Consider the following 12206-nt stretch of genomic DNA (forward strand, 5'->3'; position numbering starts at 1 on the left):
GTCGTATCAATAGAAATATCGAAATATCATGTAGTAATCGTGAGATATCTTCGTGTAATATATTTCTGCGCGAAACAATAACGAAAGAGTTGTTAACAAGAAATTAATTCTTTCAACAATTTTCCTATCGTTGTTCTTTTACGAGCTTTCTATTACGTTCTACACGTAATATAAATTACGTCTTTTGTTTCACTCGTACCTACTGTTATTCAAATGTTCCACCGAAATGCGAAATTAACCATCTCCGTTTTACGAGAGAAAGTTAATAACGGTTAATTACTTATTACCATACAATCAAGAACAGAACGGGAAGATCATTATCACCAAACAAAGCACGATAATTTAATATACGAATCGAATGTGCAGCATTGTATCGTTTCCAACAAACTGTAAACATTTCTTCGAATTACTCGAATATATCGCGTCGATTACAAGTGCTAGATATTTCTCAGCAATTCTTTTCTTTACCCTTTAGATCGCGTTGTTCTTTGTCTATCGATAACGCCGAGAAGAGACCGAGTTACTCATACAATTATATTATCCTTATACCGAATACCGAATATGGGTAAATATAGTCGACGACGGTTTAAACCACGTTTAAGAATAAATAAAAAAAGATGGTTCATTGTCGAAAAAAATAAATTTCTAAATGTATCGTACGCGTGCACCAGACCACGTGTTTCCTAATCGAACACGTTTAAACTTTGTTCTCTTGAAAACGAGAACTTTATACATTTTTCATTTATTTTCGCATACATATATAAGAAGCCGCTGTCGATTATTTACTCGTAGCATAGTCGGTACTTGGGCAAGTTAAAGCATACTTTACTACGATTACCACCCTATCCTGTAGTGGTAAACTTGTCGTATACGTATGCGCGCTATATACATATATGTAGACATGTCGGATCGACAAGCATCTATTCAGCGTGTAAGCAAAGTAGGTACTTACTCGTTTCGTCCCAACAAACGTTCGACCCAAAGGTGACAGGTGTCGAAACTGAGCGTCGTGCGTGAATACGATTGCCACTTGGATTCGTAAAAACGATTCTAAACGAGATGCGGCCTTGGATATGCCGTCGGAAGAGAAAAACGCAATTAAAGGGACACTCGCACGCTGGCTTACTCGTTGCTGGCAGTAGCAGCAGCAGCAACAGCAGCAGCAGCACAGCAACGTCCGAAGAAGAGGTACAAGAAGAAGGCTAGAAAGTCGACGGTGGAGACCATACCGAATAAAGCGCTACGCCTTGACTTCTAACCGTGGCGTTTCCTTTTTTCATCGACTTGCAAGTCAAAGTCCACGACTGGAATCGCCATATTCAGTCTGTTACACCTCGAAACTCGTCGCGTTATCGGTGTTTGTAAAAATTCACCGGCACGCCTATGCGCTGCGTGTCTATAACAAAAGTCTCCAGCCCGCGACCACTTCTATATGCCATGCGTGTATAGAAGCGTAACAGTGCTCTACTATCTACGTATATACGTATATACATAATACATATGTACCATCCACGTTCCAGTGCACAATCGGTGAACATAGGTAGGTTTTTCGCGCACGTGGAATTAATGCACGCGTCGTTAATATGCATCGTTAATTAACGCGCGACCACTGTCCGTGACGTGGTTGCATCGCACGGAACCACCCGTATTCTACGTTATTCTTCCTATGCTCGTGTTATTTTTACATGGCTGTTGGTCTTGTTCTCTTCGCCGAACGAACCTCTTCGTTGGTTGTTCAAAACGCTGTCGCAAATTAATCACAACTATAATAGAACAGGTACATATCCGAATAGCCTGAAACAAACTTACTGGAAATTTGCTGCTGTGAGTCTGCAAGTTAGCTGCCTGTTGAGTCTGATTCGAGCTCTGTTCCTCCCCGTAGAGCGGTGGCATCCTGTATTCGGGTGCAGGATTCTGCCCGGAACTTCGAACCTGGTTGTCGTCTAACGTGACGTTCCTTTCTATAGCGGAAATCGGCCGCGACGATTGCTCCACTACCGTCTGCACTCTGCTGCTCTCCTGCCCATTCTGATTCTTTTGATTGTTCGGCACCGGTTTCGGTGGTGGTACAGGCTTGTAAAGTCCCTCCTCATCTGAAACACGTAAACACGATACGTTTGTTTTGGTTGAGTCGAATCGAATCTCGTGGATTCAAGGGTTACCGAAAGTAAAGTCAATGCAAGGACGTAAAAGTTAGACAAAATTGTCACGCGTCTGAAAAAAAGTCTCCGAAACATTCAACCTCTAAATAGCATTAATTCCTGATAAAAGAGTAATTACGATTAAACGGATGTTGAGCTGCGCGTAAAGTTCCATTTAGTTGGAGCAAAGTTCCACGTATCCACACCATAGAGAAATGAATTCGCGTTGGGTGTCGTCTTCTCTTCTAGCAAATTTATCGGCATTATCGTAACCGAGTTAATCTATGTTTCTTCATTTAAACTTCATCGTGTTTCCGTGCTGCGCTTCGTTGTATCGGAAATCACCATGTAGGTACGTTTACCTTTATATATATTTTCGTGAAATGTTCGCGTTAATTTTCAAATTGTCGTTTAACATACCGTTACCTCTTCTTTTCTTTTCAATTTCTTCGACTTGAAACGATATTCTATTTACCATTTCGCACTTGATTAATCGCAGTATAAATTACACGCACGACTTACGCACAGAGTATAACGTTGTACGCGTTTAATATATTAGAATTTAATATATTTAATATACAAAAAAAAAAAGACTTATAGAAGATAGAAATAGAAAGAACTGAAAAAGACTGTTTTTCACTATATGCAAATCTTTTCGTCTTTTACCAGGGAATGTTACGGGCGTAAATCGTCGCGATAATACTTTTCACGGTATTTGACAAATTATTCAGTAAGAAAATCGAACATCGATTATCTCGTAACGTATAACGTTGCGGGTAGCTTCTATGTAGCGCGTTTACACACACGTCGCGCAGATCGAGAATTCCGACTGCCATTCGAGGGACGCTAGACACGCGTGATTTGACCGTGGTTTCTATACCTTGATTTTGGTTTTGTCGCCTCAGACGATTCTCCTGCTTAACTCTGCGAACCGTAGTGGCCATCGCGTGTTGGCTGACCATTTCTGAGGTATGCTGTCGCGAATGCACCAAGAGCCTCTCCTACACCTTTTACGAACACCTCGCGAATACCTTCTACACCGAAGGAACAACCTGTCATCACTAGCTGGCAAATTCCAAGTCGAACGATGCGTTCGTAGCGTTTTAATCGAGAAACACGCGTAACACGCGAGTGAAAGTGTGCTCGTTGTATCTCGTTTCGCTGGAAACGCTGAAAATGCTGAAAATCAACGGCCAACCATGAAACTGGCCTCCGAAACGGGATTTTATCCGTAATTACGATTAAACGGTTAATTCCTTCGTTCTCGTAATAGAAGGCCGATTTTATCGTCGTTCGAATTAACTAAACCAACGAGTTTCGTGTTCGCAAAAGACGCGTGTCGCAAGCCATCCAAGTTTCCATCATAATTACACTCTCGTCGAATCGTACGTTCCACGATGAAGAAAACGCACACGAGCAACGTCGTGATCGCGTCCGTTTCCTTCGCTGTCGAAAATGTTCCACCGTAGCTCGACAGAGTCTCGTAACAACGGTACATATAGTTTTATTTCACGATATTTCGCTCGAATCTCCACTTTTCTCGAAAGAAAACTTGCCACTTTTCCACGTAAAACGTTTACCACCCGAATAAACGTTCGCGTTGAATTATGTACCGTTCAGGCGGACGAATTATTAAAATCACGCGTTTCGTTTAAAATTCCGGCAACCGACGCCACCCGGTGCTTCGTTCGACTATAATTATCGTAGTCTTCCATTTCGAAACACACGTCTACACAGTACGCATCGTTTTTCCGCTTTCTCTTAAAAAATCACCATCTTCCAACTCCAACGTATCTTTCAACGTGCTACGACTCGGATCATCTTCGAAGCCGAACATCGTTTCGCTCGTTCGTTCTTCGCGAGGATACCAAGAACGTTCATCACCGATATTCGTCGACTCGATCTTCTCCTCTTTCGCGTTTCTTCGAAGTAGTCGCATCGATGCCGACCGATTCGTCGCGAGTTTCTACGAAATCGAAAGAAACGCCAGGGCACATCTTTCAGCCCGGTATCACCGTCGCGTCCGACACCGATGTGGCCGAAAGGGGATTTGCTCGTCGATCGATACACGACGAGAGGAAGGATGCGATCGTACGTCGAGCGAACGTATTTTCTACGGTAGTTCGAGTTTGTTCCGTGCACGCGCGAGTCGCGAGCGGGAATGCTGCGTGCCCGGCGAAAGAAACGGATTTTCCACGCGAGCGGAACTCCGATCTACGCTCGGCCCTTCTTAGACGCACTGAAACGACTCAAACTTTCCATTGAGTGAACGTCTGGTTCCGCCGTTCTGACTTCACTTCCGGTATCGTCCCACCACTACGAATGAGAAATCGTTATAGACACCGGTGGGAGAACGATCTATAGGGGAAAGAGACGGTCGTTAGAGGAAAAGGTACGAGCGATCATAGAGAAAGATGGAGAAAGATAGAGAAAGATAGAGAAAGAGGGATGAAGAGAGAAGGGTACGATGGTGAAAAGGAGAGAAGAAGGACAGACGTTCGGATAATTTATTCCGCGTCCATACGCAGACGGACTCCGTGGCGTGCGTCCGACGAATATCAAGCTGCTCGTTGGTACTGCCACTGGCTGCTCGATCTCTCCGATCTCCGATAGTCGATGCCGATTGTCGCGACACTCCTCCGTTCCTACACTTTCCTTCGCTTTACATATCGGATTGCTGACGACGCTCTCTTTGTATAGTTCGTATCCGTCACTCATTCTTTCTCATTCTTTCTCATTCTTTCTCATTCTTTCTCATTCTTTCTCATTCTTTCTCATTCTTTCCCATTCTTTCTCGTTCTTCCGCCCTGCGATCATTCGATACCTTAACGTACGAAAAGTGCCACCCTACAATTTCCCGCGCCCTGCGATAAATTATCTTCTTTCCATTTCACGTTTTTACGCAATTTCTAAAGCTACACTTCAATCGATAAATTTATTTGTACGCCGTAAAACGACGCCATATTCATAATTTTATAAAATACGACTTATTAAGAGCGGATTACGTCTGACACCCGGTATATAAAAGCTGCAAAACGTTTCACTCATCGACACAGCTGCGTATACCAACACCGTGGAAAGTGCTCGAAAACTAGCGAAGAAGAAAAAGTGGGAACGTCGCGAAAGAAAGTGATAAACGAAAGATAATTTAACTTGTCAATGGCAATGCGAATAACTGGCAAGAAACGAACATCTATCGTAGGAACACGATCGCAATATCACGGATCGAGTCTGTATCTGTTCCGACTACTAGCTTGTTTTTCACGTTTCTTTGAGCTATTCTGCCTTCCTATTAACATAGTTTATGTCTTATTACCATGTTATCTACGCGCTGAACGACCCATGAATTGGATCAAATAGCAACCTCGTGTATTTCTAACGATTCCTTAGATCAGGTCGTTAGAGATTAAATTTCTCTACTTTTTAGAACGACAGTGTATAGGTTACCTGCGACATAATATTTTTCGAAATAATTCCAAGATATACGGAAGGGCCAACGATTAAGGGTATAAAGAATTAATCCGTTTGATCGCAGACTTGCGCCTCTTGGTTTCAAATCGTCTCAATTACGTATTGCTTCTTTCGAAACTGAATAACCATTGAAATTGGTGGAGCTAGCCACGACGGACAGTAGTATGTATCTACATATGGTTACATATGGAGTAGCCTGTTCTCTTGTCTTCGTTTTTCCTTCTTTTTTCCACCACTCGGTTTAAACTTGTTCTCCGCGATGCGCGTACCAACCGACTGTGTGGTCTCCTCGCGAGAAACATCGGCAATATGTGGAATCGTATATAATTGCGCGCACGCCGTGTAACCACGGTTTCCACAGGTAGGCATTCGACCCAAGTTTCCGCCAGCGACCAGCGACCAGCGACCAGCCACTTTCGATCCTCTTTTCGGCGATTTAGGCGCGCGAAAGGCTCCCTTCCATAAATCCGAGTGTTCCATAAACGTGCCTCGTTTCAACGTGCTTCTAAAGATATTCGTTCGTACGCGCATCCAAATAAACAAATATACATATAGTCAGTGTGTTCGTACACCATTTAAAACGGAGTAACTTCTTTCAAATTGGATCAAACTGTTTGAGACTTTTTGACAAGTTAGGAAAATTAATCTGCCGTCTATCGGATGACGCGTAAACGGCTTTGACAAGATTTCACACGACCGAATCGCAAACCAAATGCTAAAGATCTTTACTACTTTTTTATCCGAGCTATAAAAACAACTCGAGTTTGATCTAATTCGTAAAAACGTTATTTTGTTTCGAGGGTGTACGAATGTTTTTTCTTTTACACCAAATCCACCTATAACGGCCGACAACACAACAGTCGGTCCTCCAACGATAAGACGTAGCTAAAATGCGTAGTTAAAATTATTTTAACGATATCATAGTCTTTCTATTTTCTGTGTATCGAACATTCACGTATATAGAACATATTTTTCATGTCGATACTTATCAAGATACATCTTATTCGTTAAAGATCGATTATTCAGCAAGGTGGGTATCGCCTACTAAAACTGGTTGTATCATTTTCCTTTCTTTTTGTAATCCAACCTCTGTTGAAACTGGATCTGCAAGTATTTACTATTACTAAGAAGAGCACCATAAAACTAATAGTTTTCTTCTAAACCTCTCTTGCGTCGATTACTCGTGTCGATATTTCCTGTTTTGGTCATCGAACGACGAAAGATTCGATAAACTGCTTTGCTACCGATAACGATAAATTATGATACACATAGACACACATGTTACAAACTTTCTCCGGATAACATTGCTCTTTCGAGATTCTAAGCCATGTTCTAAAACATGCCGAGTCGTTCGACTCATCGTCGATCTTCTTGCCGGGAGGTTCATCAGCTCCGCCACTTTGTGACCCGTTCCTTTTGAAACGTCCGTATCACCCTACACGCCACCTAGACGCCGGTATCATCGGTCGTCGATTTAAGAAGATATCGAATTTGCCGCCAAATCTAAACTCGTGACTATCGGTAGCCTGATGGTTCTCGAGAGTTTGAAAGGTCTCGACACGTGTCGTTACTCGCTACCTCTATAGAATACGGCATGGCATTAACGCGTGTATCCGTTGCTCGTATCGTCCACCGTGTATTCTTACGTATTATCCAACATATTCACCTATCGATCGATTTCATTTTCCAAATTTGAAATTATTTCCACTTCGCTGCTAATTCGCATATATACGTTTCCATTAATTACTTCGTTTAGTTTACGCCCTGATCTACGTATTTCGTCTGCGTTACAGGAACATCACGAAGCCGTATCGAACGCCTTCGAGACTTCTCATCTTGAACGTTAGCATATCCGATCCTAACGAAATCCTGCCAAACTATGCAATTTTTATAATAAAAACATCTCGTCTCATTTCGACGATTCCTTTTATCCCTGATTTTTTCCATTATCGCGTCTGCCTATTCTCACACAGAGTCGCGACACATCCATTTCACGTGGGAAAGAATCAACACATCGCATCGCATCGAAATGCCATTTGACGCTTCTCTAGGAGCGAATAAAGGTCGCCTCACATTACACGTAGCTACATTGTCATGTTGTCTTTGTCACTGTGGCAAGCACCTACATGAACGCAAAGAGAATCGTCGATTAGCCGTGACGATTGTCACGTAAAAAATATATTTCTCGAAAACGCTTGACCTTTCATGACGGTGCGCGTAGTGTGAATCCACCCTAACGTTGAGTGTAACGCGACGTTATCGAGACCCTCATCGGTTTCCAATGCCGCGTTCCTCCGCGTCTGCGACGTCCACCGCCTAAGAAGAATCTTTCTATGAGGCGTGCTCGAGAAACAATCGTTCTTTAACTCACTCTTGATAGACACATTCGATTCGATAGCCTTTCTCTCAAACGACGTTATATATTATACATGTTATATTCGAATAATATTACATATACACATATGGCATACATTCGTATACTTACGATTATTTGATTCAAGATTATTTAAAAATATATACGCACAACCCGATACAGATAGATGATTGTGCTATTTCGTTTAAAGTTCATTTCCGTCGAGTTAAATCAGTTAAATCGTAATTAGATCATATCTTTATATATTCGTTATATAATTACAGATACTCGTTATTCGAAAACTACATTCCCGGGAAATCTTCAAATTTCGTACACACATAATACAAGATTAAACATGAAAAATCCAGCGACGTGATATCGCGCATTAGATATTCGTAAAATGTTCGACATACTCGTTTATACGTGTAACTGTTTGATCGACTTACTTAGAAAACTGGTTCAAGTACATTGTTCGAATGTCAGTAGGAACAGACTTACGATCGAGTGAAAAACATAAAGATAACCGTTACGCAACGATGGAACAGTTTTACAGCTATTTCTTTAATACTTGCGTATGATGCAAAAATAGTTTATGTTCGATAAAATGCAAATGCTATGTATGGTCGAATGAAATGCAAGTACGTATGTACCGTACTCGTCGCGAGCCTATCTTTCTACACCTTACTTATATCTTCTATTGCATTTATATTTAGCTACATATGTAATGGGTAGTGCGGGTAATTACAAGTGGGTAATGCGCAACTACTGTTCACATATTATAAAATAGACCTGATACTTGTTTCCTATATAATCGGGCATTTTTTAAATTATAAATAATCGAACAACCATATCGATTTACTGTCTTTTAGACTCTTGGCTATGCCGAATTCTATATCGATTCGTTGTCAATAAATAATGCCTGAATCTTCAAAATATACTGGTTTATATAATATATATAAAATATATTGGTTATACAGCCAATATTAAATCGGCCTCCGTAAATAAAACGAACCACCGGAACGTGTCAAGCAGCGATGCATATCGCGAAAGAACCAGATGAAAAGGTTCGAAGGCCCAGCAAATTTGACGGTATGTTCTTCCTGTTAGGTCGAAGAAAATTAAGTGGTCGAGAAAAGAGAGTGTCGTTGACAGTGGATGACGTACGTAAGTAGTACATACATACATTTACGTACTACGCGAGGTGCCCGTGAGAAAATACGTTGAGGAAGAGAAGTCTAGGAAGACGGTAGGTGGGTCGAAAACAACCAAAGACTAGAGCCGAGCACGAGGAGACCACTTAAGGAGCTCAACCATGCGTGCTTCCCCGTACTCGCGAGCGTTACAGGTGAGCCGAAGTAACCACGAAACGAATCTTCTTCGAGCGTACAACAACGAGAAAATGGATAAAAAAAAAAAAAGAGACGGACAACACCAGAAAGAGTAAACAATAGATCCATGTACCGTTTAAAACTTGCATTTCCATTCGCTGACTTTTTAAACATTCAACATTCACGATTTCAATTCGTTCGATGCGTCGTTACAGAACTTTGATATTTCGATTCGTTTTACTAAACTCCATATTTGGTGTACCTTTTGCAGATTTCAATGAACACGTAGAAATCAAATATTCTTAATATTGTATATTACGTTCGATTTGTATCAGTAATATACATACGTATGTATATAATTAAATGAAAATATATAAACAACGCAATTGACTTTCAACCACTAAGTTGTACGTTTGATTTTAATTCAATCCTAACTATTTTTAATATCGTGTGTTCGCATATACGTATACGAAGAAAAGGACACGACCTCCAGAACCAACAACGTATAACGTTAGGTTAAAAGGGATGTTTTCTGACGGTGACCTGCGAGAAGGCACGTCCAGCCGAATCTTTCCGACGTAAGAAGATATTCGTCGACGGAAATTTATCGAATTTATCGAGAAAACTGGCGGAACGTAATATTGCACGAGGTTGTTAATTACCTAACAATAAGACGTTAAATACGAATTCTTAATATTTCTACAGAACGATTGGTAAACCTTTTACGTGCAAGTTAGTTGCAACTGGCAACGAAGCGAATCTTATGCCCGTCTTCGAAATAGCAAGAAAAACACGTAAAGTGGAAATGTAAGAATTCTTTTGGTGAAATTTTATCGTCTTGCGTAGAATACGTATATCGCCAAATATTTCGATCCTTCCTGTTAACTAATGTTCCAAAAATCGGTATCTGCGTCAATTAGAGGTTTACGTAAGAGGATTGCTCGGTTAATAACTACTTGGTTAATAATCATAGAATAAAAGTTAGTAACTTTTAATTAGCATAATGTAAAAGGAGGATGTTGTAACGAAGTTTAGTATTTCAGTCGTTCTGTCATCGAAATATTCTCTGTATATTCCTAGTATTTTTTCATATGCTAACTGTGCTAATCGAATCCTAGAGGAATCTGTAAGTGTTAAATTAGCGACAATGTGGTTAAGTATCATGAAATTCTAGTGTCATTAGCAAACACACGTTGCACGTATCTTTGCACATCAGTACGTAAAGCATTATTGCCTTTCCACGTTCATGTATACATACATTACCAAACGAGCTTCGGCAACCACCTATGAAATTCCCGTTCACTTCGCACTTTCATATTTTTACCTTCTACGTTTTGTAAATTTCGCGCAATTCGTTACAACATCTACGAAGAGACGCGCGTACGGGGAATTATTGTCCGGGAAAGCTGTAAATTTTCCAATAAAACATAGCCACGTTAGACTTACTACGCTCATCGTCACTTTATCGTAATAAATGTACAACGTTCGTACGAGTAGAACATTTTCGTCCCGCGATAAACATCTTTTTACCTCGATTTGAAAAAATACCTATTATTAAACAAATTCAATTACGCGATGTAAATTGTTCGCATAGTAGGTATAGTTTACGATTGCAAAGTGGTACAAGTTACTGAAAGTAACAAAACTCAAGGTGTCTGTTATTATCCTCTTGCACTATACTTGCAAGTCATACTTTTGGCATTTTAACTACATAATTATATTCGAGGTCGATCGATCGTTCTCGTGCAAGTAGCGATATTTGAAATTATGCTCGAAAGCCAGAAGTGGTTCTCTGACACCTTATATTAAGTACAACCTAATATGCATTTTGGTCGCATCAAAAAGAATATCTCATCATCAGCGACCTTGAGTCGCAATCGATGAACGAACATTATTCCGCGCAAGTTCGATTTCCATTTAACTTCTTCTTCCACTGGCACGTTACTCGTTGACAAACAAAAATGTCGAAACCATCGAAAAACACAAAAATTCCTTTTGCTTCGCGTACTTTTTGTATTCCTAATTAGACCGAGTAACTCGAAGAAAATTTCTCGACAATGGTTACACGATGAAAGACGAGAGCAACACTGGTACAACATACGATAAACGATAAGAAGCAATAAAACAAAAAAATGATATTTGTACTTCGAGTGTACCTATCTATTTACATCCCAAAGAGGTCTAGTCGCGTATAACCGGTAGTTAATCTAGAGAGAAACTCATAAAAATCTTGTTTATGTTGTTATTACGCGAGAATCCTTCCTTAAAGCCTATGTTAATACGATGTTTTTCTCTTATTTCGTACAACTCTGTGTTTAAAATGCAGGAAAGACTTGGCCTGGAAAGAATTTCTCGGCGAAGAATGACGAAGAGAAAGACTCTGACTCGGTCCTTGAACCACCTCATTCGCCAAACATTAATATCATATCCACGGCGTGGTAGACATCGCAGCATCGTGTTAAACGTTGTAAGATAATATTTTTCAAGTACGCGAACCGCGATAATATTCGAAGGAGAAGCAGGGCCGTAGTAAAAATTCACTCAAGCGGCGATGCATCCCGCTAACGAAATCATCTGGTCTCCGGTTCGTCTCGGTTCATTCTTCTTTTGTAGACCGTCCCTTTCGCAGGAGGCGCTTCCTCGCACTTCCTTCTCCTGTTGCTTCTGTTTCCTCGCCGCGCCGTGCCGCGCCGTGCCGCGCCGTGCCGCGCCGTGCCGCGCTGCATCGTGAAGACCGCCGCGCGCCGGCTCCCGACGCGACGCATCGCCGCGCCGCACCGCGCCGTCCACCTTCCTACAAACGGCCTTTGAATAGCGTCTAGTTTTTGCCAGGCAACTAGTTTTACCGAGGGTTTTCATTCTACTCTATCGAGACCGCGTCCCTCGTTCTCTCTCCCTGCCACAGCGCTCTAC

General features: G+C 41.2%; 1 protein-coding gene across 9 annotated transcripts in view; it reads right to left on the bottom strand.

Moving 5' to 3' along the window:
- LOC117213523 (histone-lysine N-methyltransferase 2D-like) overlaps nt 1–12206 on the bottom strand; it is a 66130-nt gene that overhangs the window by 19093 nt on the left and 34831 nt on the right. For 7 of the 9 annotated variants that reach the window (XM_033458938.1, XM_033458936.1, XM_033458935.1 and 4 more), the window contains one exon: nt 1810–2093. In XM_033458938.1, coding sequence (XP_033314829.1) covers nt 1810–2093 — 284 coding nt within the window. Of the gene's footprint in view, nt 1–952; nt 1648–1809; nt 2094–3021; nt 3370–12206 lie in introns of those variants that run through there. The other 2 variants (XM_033458937.1, XM_033458942.1) reach the window with 2 other exon arrangements.

This window comes from Bombus bifarius, unplaced genomic scaffold, assembly GCF_011952205.1.
Source record: "Bombus bifarius isolate JDL3187 unplaced genomic scaffold, Bbif_JDL3187 scf7180000009111, whole genome shotgun sequence".
Classification (NCBI taxonomy): Eukaryota; Metazoa; Arthropoda; class Insecta; order Hymenoptera; family Apidae; genus Bombus; species Bombus bifarius.